The sequence below is a fragment of the Arvicanthis niloticus genome, chromosome 8 (genome assembly GCF_011762505.2).
Source record: "Arvicanthis niloticus isolate mArvNil1 chromosome 8, mArvNil1.pat.X, whole genome shotgun sequence".
Classification (NCBI taxonomy): Eukaryota; Metazoa; Chordata; class Mammalia; order Rodentia; family Muridae; genus Arvicanthis; species Arvicanthis niloticus.
The window spans coordinates 2295745-2319332 of record NC_047665.1 but is presented as its reverse complement, the minus strand read 5'-3'; the positions used below and the strand labels follow the sequence as shown (position 1 = coordinate 2319332).

Genomic DNA, 23588 nt, shown 5'->3' with positions numbered 1-23588 from the left:
ATGAACTGTGTACAGAATAGACCTCACACCAAGCAGGCATATTTCTGCATGGCACCAGCTGTGGCAGGTCCTCTTAGGAAAGCCCCACCCCCTGACTCAAAAAGTACCCACTTGGCACACAATCTAGTTCATTAAATTTAGTTCTTACGGTCAATCATTTTCATCACGACAGCCAGACCCTCCCAGAGGTTACATAGTTTTGTTATTCGATCCATTCTTGCATAAGCAGCACCATTGAATAGTAACATAAACTGCCACCATGTCTTGGATGGTTATAGATACCCATGGAAGGCTGGGAAGCCGGACTCTCGCTCATTTCTAGAAGGGCAGAAACGGCCAAAACTGAACGGGACTGCACGTAAAAGACGTGACATTGACTCGGTTTATGACCTGAGAAGTGACCGAGATGCCCGGGTTCATCTCCCAGCCCAGCTGCCACCTACTGGCTGGGGACCTCCAGCAGCTTTGACTGACCCTCAGCTCTTCATGTTACTGTGGATAAAATGGACCCGACCCAGGGTTCCGATATGACTGCTGTTGTAGGGAGTGAACGCGTTGTCTAATGTTATGTTGACACAAAGCACTGAAAAAAAAAAGTTATAAAGGAAGAATGCATTTATTTCTCTTTCACCTACTCAAAATACATGTTACCTGATATAGGGCATTATAGCACGTGGATGAGGTGACGCTGGGCATCGCAGAGCATTAAGCTGTGAAACTGTCCACACTGTTAGGTTTGTTTCTGGGAACACACAGCACACAGTCAGAATGGAGTAGCTTCACCTGAGCTCTGCTCTGGGGCAGAGGCAAGGCCGGTCTTCACTTGCCTTTGTGCTTCTTGTAGATGTCCAGGAACTCCTGCACATCCTCGGAGGACCCCATGATGACTGGCGCCTTCTGGTGGATCTCAGTGGGAACGATGTCTAATATATTTTCGTTCCCGGTGGTAGCGAGTCCGCCGGCCTTCTCTATGACGTATGCTATGGGATTGCACTCATACAGCAGTCGCAGCTGGAAAACAAGACCAGAGACCAAGATCCTCAGACAGAAGCTGTTCCATCAGGGTTAGGGGGCTTGTTCTTTTTTGTTCTCCTTTTTATTGGATATTTTCTTTATTTACATTTCAAATGCTATCCCCTATCCAGGTCTCCTCTCCAGAATCCCTATTCCATCCCCCCTCCTCCTGCCTCTATGAGGGTGTTCCCCCACCCACCCACCCACTCCCACCTTCCCACCCTAGCATTCCCCTACACTGGGGCATCAGATCCCCTCAGGCCCAACGGCCTCTCGTCCCACAAGACCATCCTCTGCCTCATATTCAGCCTGAGCCCTGGGTCCCACCCTGTGTACTCTTTGGGGGAGCTTGTTCTAATATAAAGCTCTGCCTAGGAGCTGGCGGGAGTTGCCAAGATACCTCTCCCTCTTCCTCTTCTCCTCCCCTTTCTTTCTCTGCTTTTGAATTAGGAAAGTTCCTTTGTGCCCCAGAATGCATCTGAGACAAAAGTCATTAGGTAGTTGGTTGAATAAAACCATTCATGGAGCCAGAGCCTAGCCAGCCACCTGAGGCAAACATGAGGCAGACCACCTGGATTTGGGACAGAGTGACATTTTGGCAGCACTAACAGTTCCCAACTCTTTACAGCCAGAGACCTGACTTAATGAGTGATTCCGTGTGTGTTGGATGGAGCTCTGTCTGTTCTAAAAGCATTTTTAAAATCCACAGTGGTGTCTGGCTGCAGACATCTGGAAGGCAGACCGACCCCTCCAAACAGTGGACTATTGTCTCCAGCCCTGTGCTTTCCTCTTGGAAACCTCCTAATGCTCCAGGGTTGGGATTTTGCCTGCCATATATCTTGGTGTTTGCTTTTGAATATTAATTTTTTTATTGAGTACATTTTCATGCAGTTGGCCTGTGGAGGAGACCAGCTGTGATGGTGCTTCCTGAGTCTGTTGGCTACATAGTCCTGATTCCATACAGGAATCAGGGCCAGACTTGAAAGCCTGAAAAGGGGGGGGGGTGGCATCTCCACATAGCTATCGAAGAAAAGGAAAGTGAGTTGCTTGAGGAAAGTGTGATAGAGAACTAGCTTGCTGCACGCTCCTGGGCTGCAACATGACTTTCAGTGAGGCACACGGTACGTATGAGCCACCAGCAGATCCATCAGACCTGCAGTCTCAGTTCTTGACATCTTAAGGGCAGTGTGATATATATATATATATATATATATATATATATATATATATATATATATATATATATCACAAAACACTCTGAACATTAGTACTGTGTAGAACCCAGCATGGTGGTTCACACCACCCAGCCTTTAGGAGGTAGAAAGAGAAAGATCAGGAGTTCAAAGTCACCATTGGCTACATAGAAAGTTCAAAACCACTCTGGGCCACAGGAGACTGGAGAGAGAGAGAAAAAGAGAAAGAGAGAGAGAGAGAGAGAGAGAGAGAGAGAGAGAGGTGGGTGGGTGGCAAAGAGGACAGAATATCTGAAAAGGAAGCATTTTATCGCCTTCCATGAGGAAGAAAAGACTCTCCCCCCAGCCAGCATTAGAAGGCTCACTAGCCTCACGGGTCTGCTGGGAACTGGGCCATAGCACGACCAGTACGGTCAGTAGAAAAATCCACCTGGAAGCTCTGGGTTTCCCCATAGCCTTGTCCCTCATCAGACAACATTATTTTCCAAGTAGGAAATGCCAGGCTCATTAGCTACAGCTATTTTAGGGCTTTTGGGAGCCATCAAAGCACACCTGTCTGCAACGCATATTTGATTTTCTGTCTTGGTAATGAGACAAGACTATTTCATTTCCCTCTAGGAGTGGAACCCATTCTGCCCAAGCCAAACTCATGCCCCTGGAAGCTCTCCTGCTGGATCTCCATTAATTCTCTTTTGCCATCGCTTTGGCAGGGCCCTCGTGGGACATTAGTTGATACAATCTGGGCTTTGCCTCACATGTAGAGACCATGTCACAGATGTCTTAGCAAGTACAGAAGTGTTCATCAGCTCTGTGACCTTTGGCCTAATAAAGTCAAATCTCCCCAGGGCTAGAAATGAAACCCACTGCCTCTCTCTCACATCTTTGGGGGATGAACGTACCTTTCCTTTTGGGCTTTTCTTGTTGGCGGGGTATAGAAAGATCCCTCCATACACCAGAGTGCGGTGAATGTCAGCTACCATGGACCCCACATACCGGGCCCCAAAGGGAGCTGAGCCATCCTACAAGGTTAACATGAGCAAAAGATTAGGGCTGTGGAAGGTAAGAGGCATACTCCGCATGCCCTGATGCTCACTCTGCTCCACAGCCACCTACCGAGGATCTTACAAACGCTCACTTCGAGCTGGGATTAGACATGAAATAAAGATCCCTTTCCAGAGAAGAAGGGAAGTTATGGGGACAAGGCATACTAAATGTCTCTCCCAGTGGGTCACGTTCAGGCAGTAGCTTCCTGTTGGGAGCTGACTTTAGCAGAAAGCGGCTGGATCAACTTTGCAGCCATCTGGAACCATATACCCTGATGAAAGACTTGGTTTTCAAAAGCCTATAACAGCTGAAGCACACTCTGATAAATATATTGTTTATCCCACATAGCTTGTTTTGCTGTTTAGTAACCCCAGCTGTATGGTGCACGTGGTAAAATGTTTTCACCTGTGTTCTCCTATTTGTGCTTACAAATACCCAGGATTTCCTTGTAAAGGGTGGTGTAGTAGTGGAGTAGGGTGGTATAGTAAAGTAGGAATTGTGTGTGTTGAAGAGAGTAAAGGAGACTTGACTACAGATCCTCTGGGTTGTTTTCCATTCTTCGAGTTTCTCTCCCTTCTTCCCCCGACTCTCTCGCTTGCTAGAACCCGACCTGTGGACAGAGCAGGCTGCAACAGCTTCCAAGGAGAGTGGTTCTGGCTATGGGGTTGGAACAGGCAATATGAAAATTTTAACTTGAAGATTGACAAGGATTTTGTTAAGCTAAAGAACCAGGCAGGTGAAAGGCTGTATGTTTTGTGGGAGAAGACTTGGTACAAGCCAGGACTTAACAGCAGAGAGGTAAGGGCTGTTGCCACATGGCCTGCTGGCACGCATGAGTGTGGACGATTGTGCTTGGGAAAGGAGAGAAATCCATACAAGAGAGGAAGCCTGGGGCTAGCTTTGAAGACCCTGAATGCCATGTTAACATGTGGAATGCATCCTCAGAAAAGTTTGTCAACGGTAAGGCAGAATCAGACACCCCTGTAGAGGCCTGGGACATCAGCCATTTTTCATCTTCATATTCATTAGTAACCTCTGTAGTGAGATACCAAAGTAGACACTGTCCATCGTATGTGTGTGTGTGTCCATTGGTCTGTATATGTGTGTGTGTTTGTGTGTGTGTGTGTGTTTGGTGGTGTACATGCAGGTGTGTATGCATGTTTCTATGTACAAGGGATTATGGGAATGTAATTGCATGTGGAAGCAAGAGATTGATGTCTAGTGTCTTCCATCATCACTCTCCACCTTAGATACTGAGACAGGGTTTTTCATATAAACCCAAAGCTTGATGATTTGGTGATCTTAGGTTACTACTCGCTCAGGAGATCCCCACACTGGTATTATGGGCAGACCTCGGGAAAGCTGGACCTGGGGGACCAATCTCCTGTCCCCATGCTTGTGAGGCACAGTTTACCCACGGAGCCATCTCCCCAGCCTGACACTGATCATCTTTATACAACAGACTGAAATTCACCAAGGCATAGGCTTCAAGGTACAGACTTCACATAGTAGGTACTTGGGAGTCAGGGGCTCTGGTACTTGGGGCCAGAGGCTCCGGTACTTGGAGGTCAAGGGGCCCCAAAATAGGAATGTTCTACTGTTGTAGACGAACCCATCTGGTTGATGTTATTGTCCAGATTTTGATATGCTGAGAGATAAAAATGAAATAGTACTCGGGTTTTGATGTCTCTGAGCAAGCTTTCTAGCCCCAGCAGCTAGGGCCCGATGGTTCCCACCTTCATCTCCAGGATAAAATTCACATCAGTAGATTTTCTCATAAAGAGAGAAGTCTAGATCCTTCTCGATGACAAGTGTCCCTTTTGCTTTCAAGGACACTACCCCCAGGGCTGAACACCCTACCAGTCCCACCTGCCATCTCACTCACCGGAGGGAACTTTTTCCTCTGGATATACTCATTGATGGCGGGGTCAAAGTCCTTGGCATAGCCCTCATTAATGCTGTAGATGTTACCTTTCTTCTTGATCTTCACATCCTTGTCCACCAAAATGAATTCTCCAATGGACTTTGAAACAAGGGAGAAAGGTAGATAGGTGACCAGTAAGTTCCCCCGGGCATGAACAGAGCATGGGACATGACCACACCTCATCCCAGTGCACAGTGACCGAAGCCAAAGGTGCCAGTGGTGAGAAGAAGAACAGAGAGAGTAAGAGCGTGCCAACATCAACAGGGTGATACAGGATTTAAGAGTGCAAATGATTTCCACAAGGCCAGACATGGGAGAGCACAACTCTTATCCCAATACGAGAGAGGCTGAGGCAAGAGGACAAGGGGTTTAGGGTAAACCTGAGCTACATTTTGGGACCCTGCCTCCAAAATCATAGATGGGGGAGAGATTCATGAGGCTCTACCCCTCCATAAAAGACAATTGTCAGTTAATGTTCCTAGGACCATTTTCCTCATTGTCGTGGTCATTGATAAGTTGCCTACGCCTCTATTAACTGCCCATGCCCAGTGCCCATACAAGCAACCCTATTTAAGCTCACACACACACACACACACACACACACACACACACACACGCATGAGACATGAAAGTAGGAGAGGACTGGCTAGCAAGGGAAAGAGAGAATCTAGGGGATGAAACTGACCAAAATCATTATATACATGTATGAAGTCAAAAATGAAGAAAAAAAAATCCCACTGACACGGGAATGAAAGGAGTGTGTGAAATAGAAAAGTGGGGCTGTGCTAGCAATGAATGAATGAATGAATGTGAGAATAAGACTCATTCCTGGAGGTACAAAGGGGTGTTGAGGCTAGGGAGGGCTGAGGAGGAGGAGGGGGAACTAACCAAGGTCATAGAGTGTATCACTGCAAGTGAGTCTTTTTTACTTTTGTGCCTTCTGGTTTCTATTTCTAAAAACCTGGGCCACAAACTTACAGGAATATCTTTGTATAGTCAGGAAGACAAAATAAATATGTCCACCTAAAACATCTGAAAAAGGAAACTATCTCACAGCAAGCAGCTGGAGCTGCCTGCAGAGCTCAGGCACCTGTGCTCCCCAGGCAGCCTCTTGGTACCCAGCCTGAGTACCCAGTAGGTGAAGGAGGGTCTCCTACATATAAAGACAGGAGCTATAAAAGCTCATTGAAAACTGAAGCCTGCTAGAAACCCACTTGCAGCCACAGGTGGGTCTCAGCCATCAGCTTGTCCTTGCAGGGGAGACACAAAGAAGAGAAAGACACTTAGCCTCTCCCTGGAGTAGCCTTGCCTCCAAAGAGAGCAAGCAAATGGGTTCAAATCAAAAGGAGCCCTGGCAATCAGCAAGGGAGCATTCCAGCTGCTGCACTAATCCAGCAAACATCTGTATCTGGGGAGGGAGGGAGGCTCCCGAATACCCAGAAACCCACCCACCAACAAGCCTATATGCAATCAATTGGCAGTCAAGAGACTAAAATTTTTTCCCAAATGTCTGTGAAATCAAAAGTAAGAGAGAGGGCACCAAGCGTTTATTGGAGGGACTGGAAGATCTGGACAGGCGATACTTTGGCAGACATCACTGCTTTCAGAAGCTGTACTCTTCTCTCAGATTAAAGATTAAAAGTTCAGGGCTCGGGACCTGCCCTGTTTTCCCCTGGGGCCTTATGCAGAGATTTTGTCTTGTGTGTCACTCTCCTCTCCAGTCTTAGTTTATTAAGTGCCCCTTGCTCCCAGGAAGGTGAAAGTGCAGTTTTGTTAAGCATGCACAGATCAAAGGTAGAGTCCATGTTCTGATTTACAGCAGTTTGACACACCCAAGCAATCCCTCATAGGCCTCGCACAGAGGGCACCTGCTGTACTTTGTACCTTGTGTGTATGGTTTTTGTTGTTGTTTTCTTTTCTTTTTAAGGAAGAAGAGTAAGAGAAGGGAGCTGGAGACATGGTTCAGCACTTGCTGCTCTTCCAGAGGACTTGGGGTCAGTTCTCAGCATCCAGGTTGGGTGGCACACACACACACACACACACACACACCAGGTACAAGCTAGAAGGTACTAGCTAAGCATTCAGCCTGAGAGATGTCTCACCGGGTCCAGCATGAAGCAGTTGACACCACAGTCCATGGCAAGGACCAACATGGTGGCACTGCCATAGACTGCATAGCCGGCTGCCACCAGGTCTCGGCCTGGCTGCAGAGCATCCTTCTCTGAAGGCTCACCAGCTGTTTTCTAGAGCAAAAGAGAAAACAAAGACATGTTTTCAATTTGTTTCGTGGTCCTTTTTTCCAGTTCAGCCATCAACAGGATCCATGGCGGTGTGTTCCCTGATGCAGTGGTTCTCAACCTTCCTCACACTGTGACCCATTAATGACAGTTCATGTTGTGACACCCCCAACCACAAAATTATTTCCGTTGCTGCTTCATAAATGTACTTTTTCTCCTGTTGTGAATCATAATGTCAATATCTGATAGGCAATCCCCAAGGGGGTCAGGACCCACTGGTTGAGAACCACTGTTTTCATGAATGCTAATGATATCCCAGGTGTTGCCTCCCTCCACACACTAGCAGTGTCCTGATTGCAGTAAGCTTCCTGAAGGGCCGCATCATTCTGCATCAGGATCTTTCTTTCCAGTCAACAGCCTCTTAACATCCTCCTAATTTGATATTCCCTCGTGTCTCCATTATCACTTCCAAAAAGCAACACACATTCTCGACAGCTCCATAAACGTAACCTGATTACCGGCCCACAGCACCTTTCACCTGCCTTTTCCATCTTTATTTAAACGGATTAGCAAAGGGCTGCAGGGCCGAGTGGAGCGTCTCATGAGAAAATCTCATGAGAAAATCGCTTCTGTGAGCTGTTGTCAGCTGAAACACACTCTCACTGAGCAGCATGGTCAGTTAGTCCCATGGCAAAGAAATTCTCAGAAACGTAGTTTATCGCATCTCTCTGGCGTCGTCAGAGGACAAGCTAGATGCTGCTCACATTTCCTCCCATAACCCAGAGTGAGAGCGCATTTTAAAGCTGGTCTCACAGAACCTGAGAGGGACTGAGGTTACCAGAGGCTGGGGGAGGAAAAGAAAATTTATTTTTCTCTTTCTTTCTCTTTTTTTTTCTTTCTTTCCTTCTTTCGTGTGTGTGTGTGTGTGTGTGTGTGTGTGTGTGTGTGTGTGTGTGTGTTAGTTGGTTTCCTTAAGGCTTTTTTTTCTCACAAGGGCAAACAATCATTCCTTTTACAGTTCCGTTCTTGGTTATGGGAACCAAATACTTTTTGTTTCTGCCAATTACCAGAGGAAGACTAGACTGAGAGAGAGGTGGGTCGTCTCAAGTGAAAAGACTTGTTTGGTATTGTTCTCTGTGTTGTATGAAAAGAACTTTTGAAAAAAAGCTTTCGGCTTAAAGAAGAAAACAGTGGGGGCAGGTCGGGCTGGTTTGGGGAGGTTGTCACAATATCTGCCTTGTCATCTTTTGTAAAAGAGAGAAGATAGCTGAAAGAGGGGAATGGCCTCTCTGTCCACCAGCACTCTACCACTGTATCTTAGCAGTGTTGTGGATCTTTCTTGTGCTGTATAGGCAGCAATGAAGCTTTGCTGCAAATCTATTCAAGCCCCCACAGCTTTATGCTCCACACTTATTTTCTGATCAAAGACAGGGGCTTTGTACACTTTACCTTACTTCACTTTACCTTTCTGTAAATGCCAAAAATGGTTCCGATGGACACAAGGCAGTCGATGTTCGATGAGCCATCCAGGGGATCAAAACAGACAACATATTTGCCCTGGGCAAAGAAAACAGAAGGCAAACAAGGTATGCATTGAATGGACTCTAAAGGACAAGGTGAGAAAAATGGTCTTATTTATTTATATTCTGTTGGGGGGTATGAGAAGATGGATGAACAGACAGACAGACAGGGAGAGAAAATATCATTTAGAATAGAAAGTAGAGAGTGATAGAAGACAGATAGTTAAATCATGGCTTCCTATCCCACTGATATGACTGGATTATATTTGGTTTGAGAGTGTCCTGGCAGCCCCAAAGGAAAGACTTGAAACAGAACTAGTCATTTTTCTCTTACTTTTAAAGCCTCAGAGCATGAGAAGCCATTCTTAGCACTCAGGTTTGTAAGACATCGGTCACTCACATTTGTAGAGAGACCCTCTGATAAGCATCACCCATCAATAATAAAGAAGCCGGTGGCCAATGAGCTGAGGCAGGAAACAGAAGGTGGGAAACTGGCCGGAAGAAAGAGGGTTCTAGGAAATAGTAAGAGATAACAGAGAACTGAGGGGAAATCTGAGAGAGACAAGAAGGGAGATGGACTGAGGAGATGAACATATATCAGCAGGTAGATGAATTTGGAGAGACACTAAGGGAGACAGAGAGACACTGGGGGAAACACTGAGGGAGACGCTGAGGAGACAAGAAGGAAAAAGTGGTCTAGGACTGAAGGAGAGGTAACCAACCAAGTTGGGGACATAGAATAATTTAAATGGTTAAATAAGTTATCAATTAGTCAGGGAATGAGCCAAAGCTTACAGCCTAGGCAATTATTAATAAATATTTAATCTCAGAATCATCATTCCAGGAGCAGGAATTGGGAGAGGGAAAAACGGATTATTAAAATTATTATTAGAAATGGCGCCCCATGTTAGGCACCATTTGCAAGCATATTCTTATCCGTTTTTCTTCCCAGACTCTGAGATTAATTGGTTATTGTTAAATCCCTTGGCATAAGCTTTAGCTCATTCCCTGACTAGCTCATGACTTTATTTAACCTATTTAAACTATTCTACGTCTACCATGTGGTTAGTTACCTCTCCTTCAGTCCTGGCCCGATTCTTCCTTCGTGTCTCCCTGGGTTCATTTATCCGCTAGCTTATGTCTCCTCAGTCCATCTCCTGTCTCAACTCTCTTGGCTTCCCCAGCAGCTCTCTTTTATCTCTCACTGTTTCCCAGAATCCTCTCTCTTCCTGCCAGTGTCCCACCTCCTATTTTCTGCCTCAGCTCATTGGCCACCGGCTCTTTTATTGACTTTCTCTATGGGTACTCTAGACTGTCCTGCATAGATTTCTCAACAAAACCCCTGCTATGACTCCTGAAGGAAGTGGCCCTCTGCGGCAGCGGCACTCGGGTTGGCCAGCTCCAACTCATGAGAGCTCGTTGATCAGGCTCTTCAGAGCTCTGTCGGTGACACCACATTGACAGCGTGCAGGCAGGCCAGACCAAACATTTATGCCACTAAGTTCGATAAGTTCAACAGATTGGAGACATTTTTCAGGGGAGTCAGTTTACCAGCTCATCACTGGGACATTCCCACCTCCAATTCAGACTCTTTAGTTGTGGAGGGGTATTTAACGCTCTCCCAGAGTCAGGGAACTCCCTCATTGCCTGTTCTTTAACAAGTCATTTCCATGGATGCAGGAAACTGTAGACTGGGAATTGAGACGGCAGCCGCTGTAATGGCGAGTCGCCCCCGGGGTGGAGGGGTGGGGGTGGGGGGACAGTGCTGGAGAACCGGCCAACACTTCAGAGAAGATCAGGGACTTCTGTGGCATGTAGTGATGTTTTACAAGGGCTGTAGAGCAGGCCACTCTGGGCTGCCTTCTGCCTCTTGCTAAGGTCAACATAAGCAGGACATTTAATCTCATTTTCTTTCCCAGTTGTACTCTTCCATGCCCTCAGTCGCCAGCAGCTGCTCCATCCTCCTCCAGCACATCTATCACTGAGTCCTACAGCATACTGGTGTGGGGCTAGACTCTGGGACATACAGACTAATGCTTGTTCTCTGCCCTCACAAGGCAATCTGAGCACCGAAGAATCCCAGTGCCTGAGCCAGAGATGGAAAAATGGAGGCAGCTCAGCTTGGCGGTGGGTCTAACATGAAGGCTGGTCATAATGAACAGGCAAGTACCAGAAGCCAGGCTTTAACAATCCCTTAACACAGCAGTGATGGGGACACACCCTGGAGAGACGGGGAAAGCAACATCAATGGAACCTCTGGGACTATGGTAAAAGAAGAGGTTTGAGATGGGATGGTGGAAAGACAGAACAGAGAGAACTTGGTAATCACCGGAAATCTAGCTTAGAGAAGTGAATAAAATTTTCCTAGAAGTTGAGAAGAAAAATGGCCACAGACAAGCCTTCCGAGGTGTGAACACAGACCCACCCTCTTCTCAGGGTCTATGATGATGGCATCTGTATCTTCTTCAGACACAAGAACGCAGGTAGCGTAGGATGACTTCAGCATGTTGATCACCAAGTCATTGGAAAGGACGTCTAGCTTCTTCACTTGATCCCCAGTCACATTGGTTGAGCCAGCGATACCATAGCTAGAGGGAAGAAAAACCACAGAAAATGACCCAAGGCTACCAGAACCTCGCTGAGAGCAACCACGAGTGGATCTGGAAGGAAGGAAAGCAGACATGCCAGGCTAGCCCGGTTCAGCATGTCAGTCATTGCAGAATTCCCAGAACCCAAGACGTTCATCCAGAATGCAGCCTGGCCTGTTTGAATGCAGGGGAGGCAGGTGATCATCGATGAAGGTTGAAAAAAGACACAGGAAGGAGGCGCAGGACAGAGTGGATGTGAGGGTTCAGCCGTAGAGCTGGAAGTGGGCAGGTGCATGCTGGCACCCCGAGATATCTACTGTGTTTCCCAGGATCTGGTTGTCATTGCCTTGAACTCTTTATATAATAGAATATGACCTTGAACTTCTGATCCTCCTGCTTCCACCTCCACACCCAAACTATAGGAACTGAGGATGGAATCCAGGGCTTTGTGCGCATTACACAAGCACTCAGCCAACTGAGCTACAGTCCCAGTCCCTTGCTTCAACTGCTGAGAACATACCCCTATCCCCCAAATCCAAATTGCTTCTGTGTGGCTTGGCAAAGGACAGCCCAATATAGAAATGACCAAACGAGAGGCCCAGTTGTCTCATTTGTCAGCATCAACCTCCGTGGTTGTCACTCTCTTCTAGACTGAAAAACAGCTTTCTGCCCTCTAGCCTCTACCTCTTCTCTCCTGCTTTGTCTCTCCTGCTTCACGAAGACCAAGCAGCCCATTACCTGGCAGCCTGTCTCTGGCTTTGGGCCTCCTTCTGGACTCAGCTGTGAAGCCCACACTGGTGGAAAGGGTATCTGGACACTTGCTGGGGAATCACCATCTCTGGCGCTTCTCCTTCACGGGACCCATGCTCACAGCTTTCCTCCCTCTAGTTTGAAGTTGCTACCATCATGACCACTGTTAAATCAGAAAGGGAACAATGGTACTGGAGCATAAAGATGCCAATGGCAAACCCTCAGCTCTGTGAATCCCTGGTCTCTGAGTCTCCTCCCTCTCTTCCCTGTGTGCACAGAGGGAACGGTAACTCCCATGTGAGGCTGCGATTAGAACACACACACACACACACACACACACACACACACGGAGGGAGGGAGGGAGGGAGAGAGAGAGGGAGAGAGAGAGAGAGAGAGAGAGAACGAACACTCAGCACAGCCAGCCCTTGGCACCTCAGGGATACAGATGGGAACAATTCTGGGGATCTTGAAAAGTTGCAGCAGAGTAGAGTAGATGAGGAAACCCAGGAAAAGGATTAGGACTTGGGCACTGCAGACAGGCACCTTGCTACAGTTTATCACAATGTATGGAGAATCTGAAGCAATACTGAGCTTCCAATGAGAGAGATGGAAGGTGCAAACATAGTATCAGCTTTGACAAGAACCCTTTTGTCTTCATCACCTCACTGGTGGATGACAATAGAGCGCCTGGGGTGAGGCCAGCTTGCCACCTCCACTGGGCCCCACCTCTTAAAGGTACCAGCACTTCTCAACACAACCCGCATAAGGAGGGCTAGGCTCCTGGCACATGATCCCTTGAAACTTTCACCACAGCAAGGTGAGTTTGTGGGGAGAATGGAGCTCCTTCCCATGGGCTTTAGTCCCACCTGCTCTTGTTACTTCGTGCATTCTACTTAAAAGTCCAAGCCTTCTTGAAACCTACAAACAACTTCCTGGGAACCTACTGTGCTAGCCCAGCAATGCTAAACAGGGCAGACCAGACCCCTGGCCTCAGGGAGCTTAATATTGCAGTGAGAAAAGACAAGAAAATGGCTGTTTCCAAATGGGGGTGGTAGGTGAGAGAGGGGTTGTGGGTGCAGGTGGGTAATTAATTTCAATGGTCAGAAAAGCACTCAGTGCGGGCTTCCAGCTGCATGGAATTTAGAGTAGTTTGTTGGTTGTTTTATTTTTTGTTTTTGAAAGAGAAGATACTTTAAATCCCTGAAGAAACCTGAACCAGACAGCAATGACTACAAAGCAAAGGTATTCAAACAATTCAGAGGAGATAGTCCGGTTTTCTAGAAGAAAGGGGCTGCGTGCTGTATAGACGTCTGTAGAAGTAGCTTTTTAAAACTTTTGACGTCTTTCTCCCATGATGACTGGATCCTGAGATGTGGTGAAGCTGGATCCACTTTGCTCATTTTTTTTTCCCCTTGAGCTTTCAGCTTCAACATGTGAGAAGACCATAAATAACGGGAGCCTGCATTACAGTGGTGTCAGCAGAGGTGGCTTGAAAGGTCTGCATTTGCTCCAGGATCTTAGAGGACATGACACTGGGGTCACAGAGGAGCTAGTGTGCAGGAAGCCAAGAGTCACAGAGGCTTGCTGCCTGTCCATGAAGAGATGCTTCCAGTCCAAATAACACACCACAGGGTTGCTCCACTGTGCTGAGGTACTAATCTCACCGAACACCTTCAGGACTCCCATTCACCTTAGTGTGGTGGCCACCGGGTGACACTGCTTATCCATCAGAGCTCTTTTTGTTCCCTCAGTGAGGGTCTGCCTCTTCCAGAAACCTCTAAACTCATAGGTGTACTGTACAACTTTTGTAGGACATGAAGTGTGAGGGTTTCCCAGAGCAAGCCCAGGTACTTAGATTCTGACTTGAAGGTAGACACTGGGCTCAGGAGAGTACATGTCCAGTTGCCAGTCAATATAATGCTGTGGTCACAGGAGCAGTGTGTGGGTTGTAGCCGAGTTAAGTTTTGCCTCAGGACCCAGAGCCTGAGCGAGTCAGGCCTCTATTCCTTCCTACAGCATTACTCTGGTCAGAGTAAAGCAGTCCTCGTCACACTCTAAGAGCCTCGGGAAGGCTGCTGTGGAGAAACAACTGGCCAGTGAAGGGCCAGAAGTCAAGGCTTTTGTAGGTTTGACAGAGGAAAAAAAAAATAATCCCTTAAAAATACTCTCAAGGGGGGGTTGGGGAGGTGGCTCAGCAGTTAAGAGCACTGACTGCTCTTCTAGGGGTCCTGAGTTCAATTCCCAGAAACCACATGGTGGCTCACAACCGTCTGTAATGGGATGTATGTCTAAAGACAGTGACGGTGCACTCACATACATTAAATAAATAAATCTTTTTTTTTTTTTAATACTCTTAAGGGCCAGCAAGATGGTTCAGCAGGAAAGTGTAGGTTTTTGCTAACACTGACAACCTGAGGAAAGAACTGACCTCTGCAAGTTGATCTCTGTCTTCCATACTCATGCCAGACATGGACATGTGTGTAACCACATGCAAACACATGTTAAACAAATAAGCCCTCAAGGAAGTAAACAACTGAAGAACACATTGTATCAGCTGCTTGCTAGTAGTTGTAACCAAACTCCTGCAAGAAACAGTTCAGCCACGTACCATGGCCAGAATAGAACATCCTGGAAGCAGAACCCTGTGACTTTGCACCATGGCTCACGGGAACAGGGAGCGGAAGAGCACCAGCTCTTAGCTGGCTTTGTTTCTGTCCACCTGGGCCCTGGCCCACAGGGTGGTGCCATCCGCATCCCACTTGAGGTAACCTTTCTGGAAATGCCCTCCTCCGAACATTCAGAACCGCACCTCACCAACCCCCATGTTTCTAGATCCAGTCAGGCTGACAATGAAAATCACCCATCACTCAGGTGTGGGGAAACGGGGCAGGAGATGCTGAAAGTGAGAATGGAAATCAGTGGGAAGCCTGTCTGAAACTAGCTGGGAGTCTGGGACTGGAGAGTCTATTGGAGGGTAGTAGCTGAAATTTCTACCAGAGGGAGATATAGACTGAAGTGGTCACCTCCTGTAGCCAGGCAGTACTTCCAAAAGAGGGAGAGGAACAGCAATCTACACAAAACCTTCAACCCAAAATTAACCTTGCCTACAAGATGTGCAGGGATAAAGACAGAGCAAAAACTGAGGGAACAGCCAACCGATGACTGCCCCAACTTGAGACCCATCTCATGTGAGAGAACAACTCCAGACAGTATCAGTGGTAATCTGCTATGCTTGCAGACAGGAACCTAGCATAACTGCCTTCTGAGAGGCTTCATCCAACACCGGAAGGAAACAGATGCAGAGACCCACAGCCAAATATCAGGCAGAGCTCAGGGAGTCTTATAGAAGAGTGAGGGATAGAAGTGAGCATTTCAGAGGGTCAAGGATACCACAAGAAGACCTACAGTGTCAACTAACCTGGGCCAATGGGGTCACTCAGAGCCTGGGCTACCAACCAGGGAACTAGACATAGCTCCCCTGCACATTTGTAGCAACTGTGCAGCTTGGTGTTCCTGTGGAACCTCTAACGAATGGAGTGGGGGCTGTCTTGGTCTCTGTTCCCTCCATTGGATCCCCTTCCCCCTACTTGGACTGCATAGTTGGGCCTCAGTGGGAAAGGATATGTCTAGTCCTGTTAGGACTAGATATCTCAGGGTAAAGTGGTACCCAAGGGGGTCTCCTCTTTCTCTTAGAAGGGGAGGGAGCAATGGGGTTAGAAATCTATAAGGGTAGGATTGGAGGAGAGGAGGGGGGCCGGGATAAGGATGTAAAGTGAATAACGTTAAAAAATTATTGGAAAAAGAAAAAAATATTCACCACACACATGGAGTTTATCTTCTCCATACAATTCCAGATATGCACCAACACTCCTTCCCCCAGAAATTATTAGTCTCTGAAGGGGCTTGGTCATCCTTCCTCAAGCCTTGAAGGATAGAGAAGCAGGGGTCTCCACAACACATGTGACTCTTGGAGCCTGTCTGACCCACTGAACCAGGATTTAGAGAAGGAATTGGCTGTAACCTCTCAAGCTTTAGGCAGACTTCAGGAGGACTTGGGAGTGGGAGGGAGGGCCCTCCATGTTCTGCAGGGAACTTCCACACCAGCATCTGTGAGTGGGAGGGGTGTCACCAGCTGCCTTTGGTGGGATGAAGCCCCTTACACACCACCTGGCTCACTTTGGTTCTCTGAGACCAGATCAGGGTGGTAAATGAAGTTTTCCTGACCACAGAAGCTTTTCCTGAGGCCAGCTGGGCCCTGCTAGCAATGAGAGACACCTGAGCACAGAGAATGACGATAGCAAGGGCTTCAGCCAGGCAGATGTGTCTAGGTCCAGACCCTTCTGCAGCCCCACCCCCTCCCCAGTGTAACTCTAGTCAGTACCAGCTGTTTCCATGGGGCCACGGCTCCCTCCCGCTGCAGGGAGTCCTAATGGGAGTTACTTCAGAAGATAAAGGCAACATCTCAAGCTGCTCCCCAGCTCTCTTTTGCTGGGTCTCAAAGAACAAATGTCAAAGCACAGTGGATACAAAATAGCTTGAGGCCTCCCTGGGAAGCACTGGGCAGAAAGCAAAAGGGTAGGGTACCTGCCCAGGCCCGAGAACCACTGGCTACTAATGTGGGCAATAGACTGTAAATGCCCAACCGTGCAGAAGGCAGAGTTCAAGCCCCAGTACATTTGCATATAGACCTCCTCAGAGTTAGCACTTCAAGATAGAAAAGATAACAATGACCAATGCATCACAGTGACTTATCCATTTTGAAATCTCTGTGTTGTATCTTGATGGGCTGGGCCAGCCTAAGAGCTACTCTCTCCATGCAGGCCTCTTCCTGGGGGAAGTGGCAGCCTGCTTTGTTTCTGGTGAAATCTGACTCCAGAACCAGCACTTCAGGGGTGCAAGGTAACTGCTGAGGGGATTCATTTCGATAAAGGAACAGACCTTACACAGAACAGGCACATCTGAGAATCCACAGTTCTTGAGCCTGAACAAAAGAGTATTTCCTTCAGCTCATATCCCTAACTCCAGGAGCAAAACCAAAGTGCCGCACAGGAGGTGACATTCAAAGCTACAGGCTGGAACTCTAGACGACCAAGATTCCAAACCCAGCTGTACTACATGCTTAGTGGCCCTGTATAAGTCACTTCATGCCTCTGGTGTCTTGTCCTTCAACTGTAACATGGGAATACAGACATCAGCTTCATGGTACGTAGGGAGGGTGGGCAATTAGTTGATAGGGGCCAAAGGCTCTAAATAATACCCCTGTATAGACAGTTAAGAACTATCATCGTCCTACTCCATCTGTTTCTGCCAACATTAGCACATCCATGCTAAGGAGCAGGTGAGGTCCTAGAAAAAAGTCAGCAGCACAAAGACCCGCATTCAGATTCTCTATGTTCCTTCTACCAAGTATGTGATCCCTGTCAGTTTGTCTAAAACTCCCTGGCTAAGCTCATCAATATAAACTTAGCCAGAAACAGGAAGCTTGACATACCTGGCCTACAGACATGTCCCTTGGCACGTCGGATTCCCTAAAATGACAGCCAAGATTGTTCTTAACAGACCCCCAGAGCAATTGCTAAGCAAGTGACTGTCGCTGGATGGGTGAGAGACAGGTTCTAAACAACTTCAGCAAATTCACTAAATTCTAAGAGGATGGCCGACTGACACAGGGTTGTCATCACAAGTCAATGGCATGAGGAAGAGAACCGCTCCTGTAAGGTCCTGTGACGTTTTACTACAGCTCCACTGCAATCATCTGGCCTTCAGCTGAAGCAGTTAGAGTAGAGGAAGTGTGTTGCCAAGAGCCTTAGACCAGGGCCTGCCCTTAGACCTCTGGAAACAAGCATTCTCTTCCTGGAGTCCATGGACTAAAATTAGCATTAAGAAGTGCTTTGTAATCCCAGCACTTGGGAGGCAGAGGCAGGTGGATTTCTGAGTTCGAGGACAGCCTGGTCTACAGAGTGAGTTCCAGGACAGCCAGGGCTACACAGAGAAACCCTGTCTCGAAAAACCAAAAAAAAAAAAAAAAAAAAAAAAAGTGCTTTGTAAATCTCATCTCTTACTTATACTGTCAAACTCAACATTTTACTCAAGTTCTTAAAGATATAAACTATTTTAATTAATAGAATAATCGAATACCTTAGAGTGTGGGTTAATTTGCTCAATGTGTTTAAATCTTCGAAAGTTTGGATTAAGTACTAGGATTTTATGCAAAGTTCGCGTATGATTTCTAGCACTGCAGGAGCCCATGAAGCCTCTAGTATTTTATACGCAGACTAAAAATGTTCACAGAAGAATGGAGGCCTTCAACAGCTTTGATATTTTAATTTTTTTTTTATTTTTGAAAATCTCATACACGTATACAACAAAATACGAACATTCTTTCTCCACATTCCCCGAAATGTTTTTCTGACTTCATGTCATTATTTATTAGTATTAGTATTAGTATCCCGTGCTGTGCTCACATGTGCAGGGATATGGGGCCATCCACTGGATCATGGGAATTTTACAGTCCCACATTTTCCAAATAGAATAAGTCAGTTGGTAATGTGTTTGACACATAAGCAAAGTGTCTGAACTCAGTTCCTAGAACCCGTGTTTTCAAAAGCAGAGCATTGTGGCACACAATTGTGATGTCACTCAGCCCAGGGGAGGCAGAGACAGGCAGATCCCAGGAGCTCACTGGGCAGCTTGCCTTGCCTAACCAGTAAGTAAACTGCAGGCCAATGAGAAACACTGTCTCAACAAACAAGGTAGACAGCCTCTGAGAAACAACAACAAAGGTTTGGCTCTGACCTGCACGCACGCACGCACGCACGCACGCACGCACGCACACACGCACGACTTTTCCAGATGTTGTAACCTGAAATATATTCCAGCTGATATGCGTGTGTGTGGCTGCAAAACAGAATGCAGGCGAAGCACAAACGAAACAGTTTACAGCAGAAATCAATAAAAAGTCTCCAGGAAGGCAACGGTGACAGCTGGATGTGATTAGTAAGCTCCTCCATCTTCACAACGGCTGGCTCTCTAAGGTTGAAGAGCAGCTGTCCCTGTCTTACAATAGGGGAAACTGAGGCTCTCAGATGCTTTACCATCCATCCACTCATATCACCACCTAAATTAAATGGCAGCCCTAGAAATTTAAGCCTAGCTCCTGTTGTCTGAAGTGGGCTCTTGGGTTCTGCATCCCCCTGCTTTTCTAAACCCAGTCCTTATGTTCTCTTCCTCTTCCCCTCTGCCTCGGGGCAAAGGTGCCAAGGGGCCTAGATGCCCCAGACTGTGACTTAGGCATTTCTACAATAGCCTAAGCCAAGGTTTCCAAGGTGCCACACCCCTGCACTTCTCCCGAGCCTCTAGAAGTCAACATCTCCTTGATTGCGTTCGTGGGTTTGTATTGCCTCGGTCTTTGGTGGCATGATTCTACTCTGGTTTGTTATGTGAAGCCAGCTCTTTGAGAGCAACCCTCATTGCCGTTCAGATCAAATCCACACCACACCCCTGCCATCTCTGCTACAAAAGCTTTGCTCATTTCATCTTTTTCACCCATTTTCCATGTCTTCTCCAATTCCACACTCCTAGCCTTCCCTTCTCCAGAACCTGACCTGGGCTGTATGAGATGCTGCCTCAAGATATCATATTCTATATTTATATTATTATATCATCATATAAATCATATGTCATATGTCATATATCATACATCATTGAACGTCACGTCATGTGGAGCAGTGGAAATGACTAACAGTGGTAACTTTGAGGTTGACTGAGGTAGAGGAGCAGCCTGACCCACCATTACACCTCTGCTGATTTTGCTGTGAGACATCAGGGCTGAAATCAGTCTTAGTGGGGATTCTCGCAGATCTTTGGCCGTCCCATCCCTCTGGGTGAACGCTCTTCTAAGGCCAACTGGCAGCCTTAATAAGCCCTTTGTGGGCTCTTCATCCAACACATCAAAGCCCAAATGAGCCTAATTGAGGGCCTGTCTTGAGATCTCATCTGGCTGCTAGTGGTCCGACTACATATCATCCTGTGAATAGTCAGATGCTTCCTGTTCCACAGGATCCAAGTTCTTCTCTCCGCCAGCATCAACACCTGTCTACCACTGTAATAGCCATAGTAGTGAGGACTTAAATGCCCCCAAGCTACAGAAGGGTTCCATTACTAATAGACTAGATGGTGAAGCATCTGGGAGCCTCAGTTTCCCCTATTGTAAGATAGGGACAGCTGCTCTTCAACCTTAGAGAATTGTTGTGAAGATGGAGGAGCAGTTTAAAAGGAGGTGGTGGATTGTCACGTCCTGGTGACAGAGAATGTTCATTATATAGCTGGAGAAAAACAGTAAGTATAGTCCAATTTTATTTGCAAGCTACGTAGGAATGTATAAATGCATGTTCATGTAGACATTTACATGAGCATAAAAAAGTGTCCAAGAAAATAACCAAGAAAAATTAACAGTGGGTACCCCAGGAATTTGGCATGGATCTGTGTGGGGCGGGGGGGGGGGGTCCTTTTCCTTCTATCTTTTGAATGGCTTGGTGTCTTTGTCAATGGGTGCAACTCCTTACTTAAGGAATCTGGGATGACATTTTCAAAGCTGGTGCCATGACCATCTATCTAGTCTATTAGTACACGTCTCTTCTTTGCCAAAATTAGCACCTTCCACCTAACCCCACTACCATTATCTGAGAGGCGAGTTAAAAAGCCAGCTATCTCGAGGCTGATTTAGGGTTGTGACAAGTACTGGTGCATTTTTAAACTAATATAAGAAATGGCAACTGTTGCCTTTCACAAAGGCCCCAGGTTCTGAGAGAGTTAAATCCTTGAGCTGTAAATTTAATCTGAAGTGAGACTTTTACCTGGGTGTGCTGGCTGGAAGACTCCTTAGGGCTAAGAACAAAACAGTGAGGGAGTCATCACCTCTAACATACCTGTTCCTAGCTTTCTCTAGCAAGACCCAGCCCTGCGTGCCATCTAAAACTAAGTGTCACCAGGTGTTTATGCTTGGGGATTCTCTCCACCAAGCTGCACAGTAGAACCAGAGGTTTTCAGAGATAAATAACACAGATAATAACATAGATAACACAGGTCACACTGTTGGAGAAGCATTTAAAAATCCATTTCAAAGGATTATAGGTTCAAGTTAGCTACAAACCTCACATAGCAGTTCTGCATTGCACATAGAAAATATTTAAAAAGTATGATAAATGTTATAAAGTACACAGATAACCTGAAAACCCAGGTTCCATTCAGTTGTATGAAAATCAGTTAGATCCCAAACATGTGCTCAGGCCAGAACAAAGCACAAAAGTGTTGTGTAGTTTCAAAAAAATGAAGGTGTTCTGAGACTCTATGTTTCCTCATTTGCTCCTACCTACAGTACAAACTGCAGATCAGAGCACTGAAATCATCCACCATGCTAGATGTGGTGCTTCATGCTTTTAATCCCCACTTAGGATACAGAGACAGGCTGATCTCTGAGTTCAAGGCCAGCCTGGTCTACTCACAGTGAGTTCCAGTACAGTAGGAGCTACATAGTGAGACACTGTCTCTAACCCTAACCCTAACCCTAACCCCAACCCTAACCCTAACCCCAACCCCAACCCCAACCCCAACCCCAACCCCAACCCTAACCCTAACTCCTTAACCTCTAACCCCTAACCCCTAACCCCTTAACCTCTAACCCCTAGCCCCTAAACCCTAACCTCTAAACCCTAACCCTAACCCCTAACCAGGAGGAGCTACATATCGAGACCCTGTCTCAATAAATAAATAAATAAATAAATAAATAAATAAATAATCCATCATCATCATCATCATCATCACCACTACCATCATCATCATCTACCACAGGGGAACTTATTGGAAAGGCCCTTCTTATTGCTCCCAAAGGAGGGTCTGCATAACAAAGTCCCCAAATGGTTCAGGGGAAGGAGATCGGATCCTTGGCTTTATCAAAAGCAGTCTACTACTTCTGACCTGTCTTTGAGCTCTTCAATAATTGGGCAAGATCTGCTCCTAGCATTAATGCAAATAAGGAGAGGTTTTGGTGCTCAGGAGGTGAGTCTACAGCTGGCCCCAGAGAGAGGGAGCTCTCGGAGTGCTGGGTGGACCACCGCTGGGCATCGGCTTCCTCCCAGACTGACAAGTGATGGGATACTCTTTATGGGACTTGTCTAGGTTTAGGATGATACTGAATTAGAAACTGAATTTGGGACTGCAATTCCAAAAGGTCCAATTTAACAGAGGATAAAAGAGAAATGGAGAGAAAGGTGCGGGTACTAGCACTTTCCCTCTGAGGCCCAGGTGGGCCACTGATAAGTCACTCACTTACTATGAAGCTGGGAGGAGCGAAAAGAAGAGTTGAGACCAGAAGAGATTGGGCAGTTGTGCACTAGGAGAAAGGGCAATGAGGGCTTGTGTGCAGCAGAGCAAGAGACCAGAATCTTAGGTGTCAGATGGCACACTGGCTACCAGCAAGGGTCCAGAGAATCAGACCCCAGGCACTCTGATGGACAAGATGCGGCAGCCAGAGGCCTAACTCACAGCTGTGCGATGCCCGCCTGGCGCACCGCTGACGAGATGGCTTTGATCGAGGTGCAGAGCGAATTCAGCAGCTGGGTCAACTCCCCGGTGCCCCCAGCCTTCCTGCCCTCCTCCGTGACGAAGCGGGTCAGGGTGCTGATATCCGTTTCGAAGGGTGCATGGTCTGCCATTGCTGGGGTCTGGCGCAGGTTCTGGCTAAAAGTGCAGGCAGGAGGACCCCACAGGTGATAGTCACAGCGGGAGGACTGAAGGCCGTACAGTGTCTGCAGAAGCTTAAAGAACTTGAGTCTTGGGGGAGCCTATAATCTCCAGGTCTCCGCCCCCCCATCCTAGGAAACACCCCCTAGCTCCCTTCCTCCACCAACTGCCGTTCTGACCGCGGGCCAAGGTCCTCCAAGCCTCTCCCTCCCTCTGTTCCGCGCACCCTCCCCTGGATGCCACGCTGACCTTGCTACTTCCTCCTCTGTTGTTGTCCCACCTCCCACCTTGCCTCTGGGCTACCTGCATGATGGTCTCCGTCAGTCCCCGCTTATAACCTGCCAGAGAAGAAGGCGTGATGGACGTCCCCTCTCATTTCCCCACCCCGTCCCCCCACCCACTTAAAATACAAAGCAAATTCAGGGAGGTTGAGTAGTTCAGCCCAAGATGACCTGGTTTCAGTCCCTAACCACTGCTCTTCCTCCCTGCACTCTCTTCTGACCCACCTCCTGAGAAATGTGTTCTCCCATGCCCACCCACTCTGAATCCTTAATTGTTGCCTCCTCTAAGTTTCTAGG

The 23588-nt window shown here is 47.2% G+C and overlaps 1 protein-coding gene and 1 long non-coding RNA gene across 3 annotated transcripts; one reads left to right on the top strand and one right to left on the bottom strand.

The window, feature by feature from the left end:
• Positions 1–597: 597 nt before the first annotated feature.
• LOC117713746 (fructose-1,6-bisphosphatase 1) lies at positions 598–23347 on the bottom strand. 2 transcript variants are annotated; one of them, XM_034510202.2, is made up of 8 exons: positions 23260–23347; positions 22813–23075; positions 11358–11520; positions 8877–8969; positions 7278–7418; positions 5137–5274; positions 3107–3226; positions 598–1011 (listed from the first exon to the last, which is right to left on the bottom strand). In XM_034510202.2, the coding sequence occupies exons 1-8, from the start codon at positions 23317–23319 to the stop codon at positions 820–822; spliced, it is 1170 nt and encodes a 389-aa protein (XP_034366093.2). In that variant the 5' UTR covers positions 23320–23347; the 3' UTR covers positions 598–819. The 2 variants fall into 2 exon arrangements, with proteins under 2 accessions (XP_034366093.2, XP_076794991.1); XM_076938876.1 differs by lacking the exons at positions 22813–23075; positions 23260–23347 and adding an exon at positions 12259–12386.
• Positions 8889–12494, top strand: LOC143443232 (uncharacterized). The gene is made up of 2 exons (XR_013112003.1): positions 8889–9028; positions 10990–12494. It is a non-coding gene; the product is annotated as an uncharacterized LOC143443232 (long non-coding RNA).
• Positions 23348–23588: the final 241 nt, after the last annotated feature.

Excerpts from the sequence above, each read along its gene's own strand:
- LOC117713746 (XM_034510202.2), bottom strand. The coding sequence starts at position 23,319 with ATGCAGGTAGCCCAGAGGCAAGGTGGGAGGTGGGACAACAACAGAGGA. Across the intron at positions 8,970-11,357 it reads TCATAGACCCTGAGAAGAGG|GGCAAATATGTTGTCTGTTT; the intron begins GTGGGTCTGTGT and ends TTCTTTGCCCAG. Across the intron at positions 3,227-5,136 it reads AGAGGAAAAAGTTCCCTCCG|GATGGCTCAGCTCCCTTTGG; the intron begins GTGAGTGAGATG and ends TTAACCTTGTAG.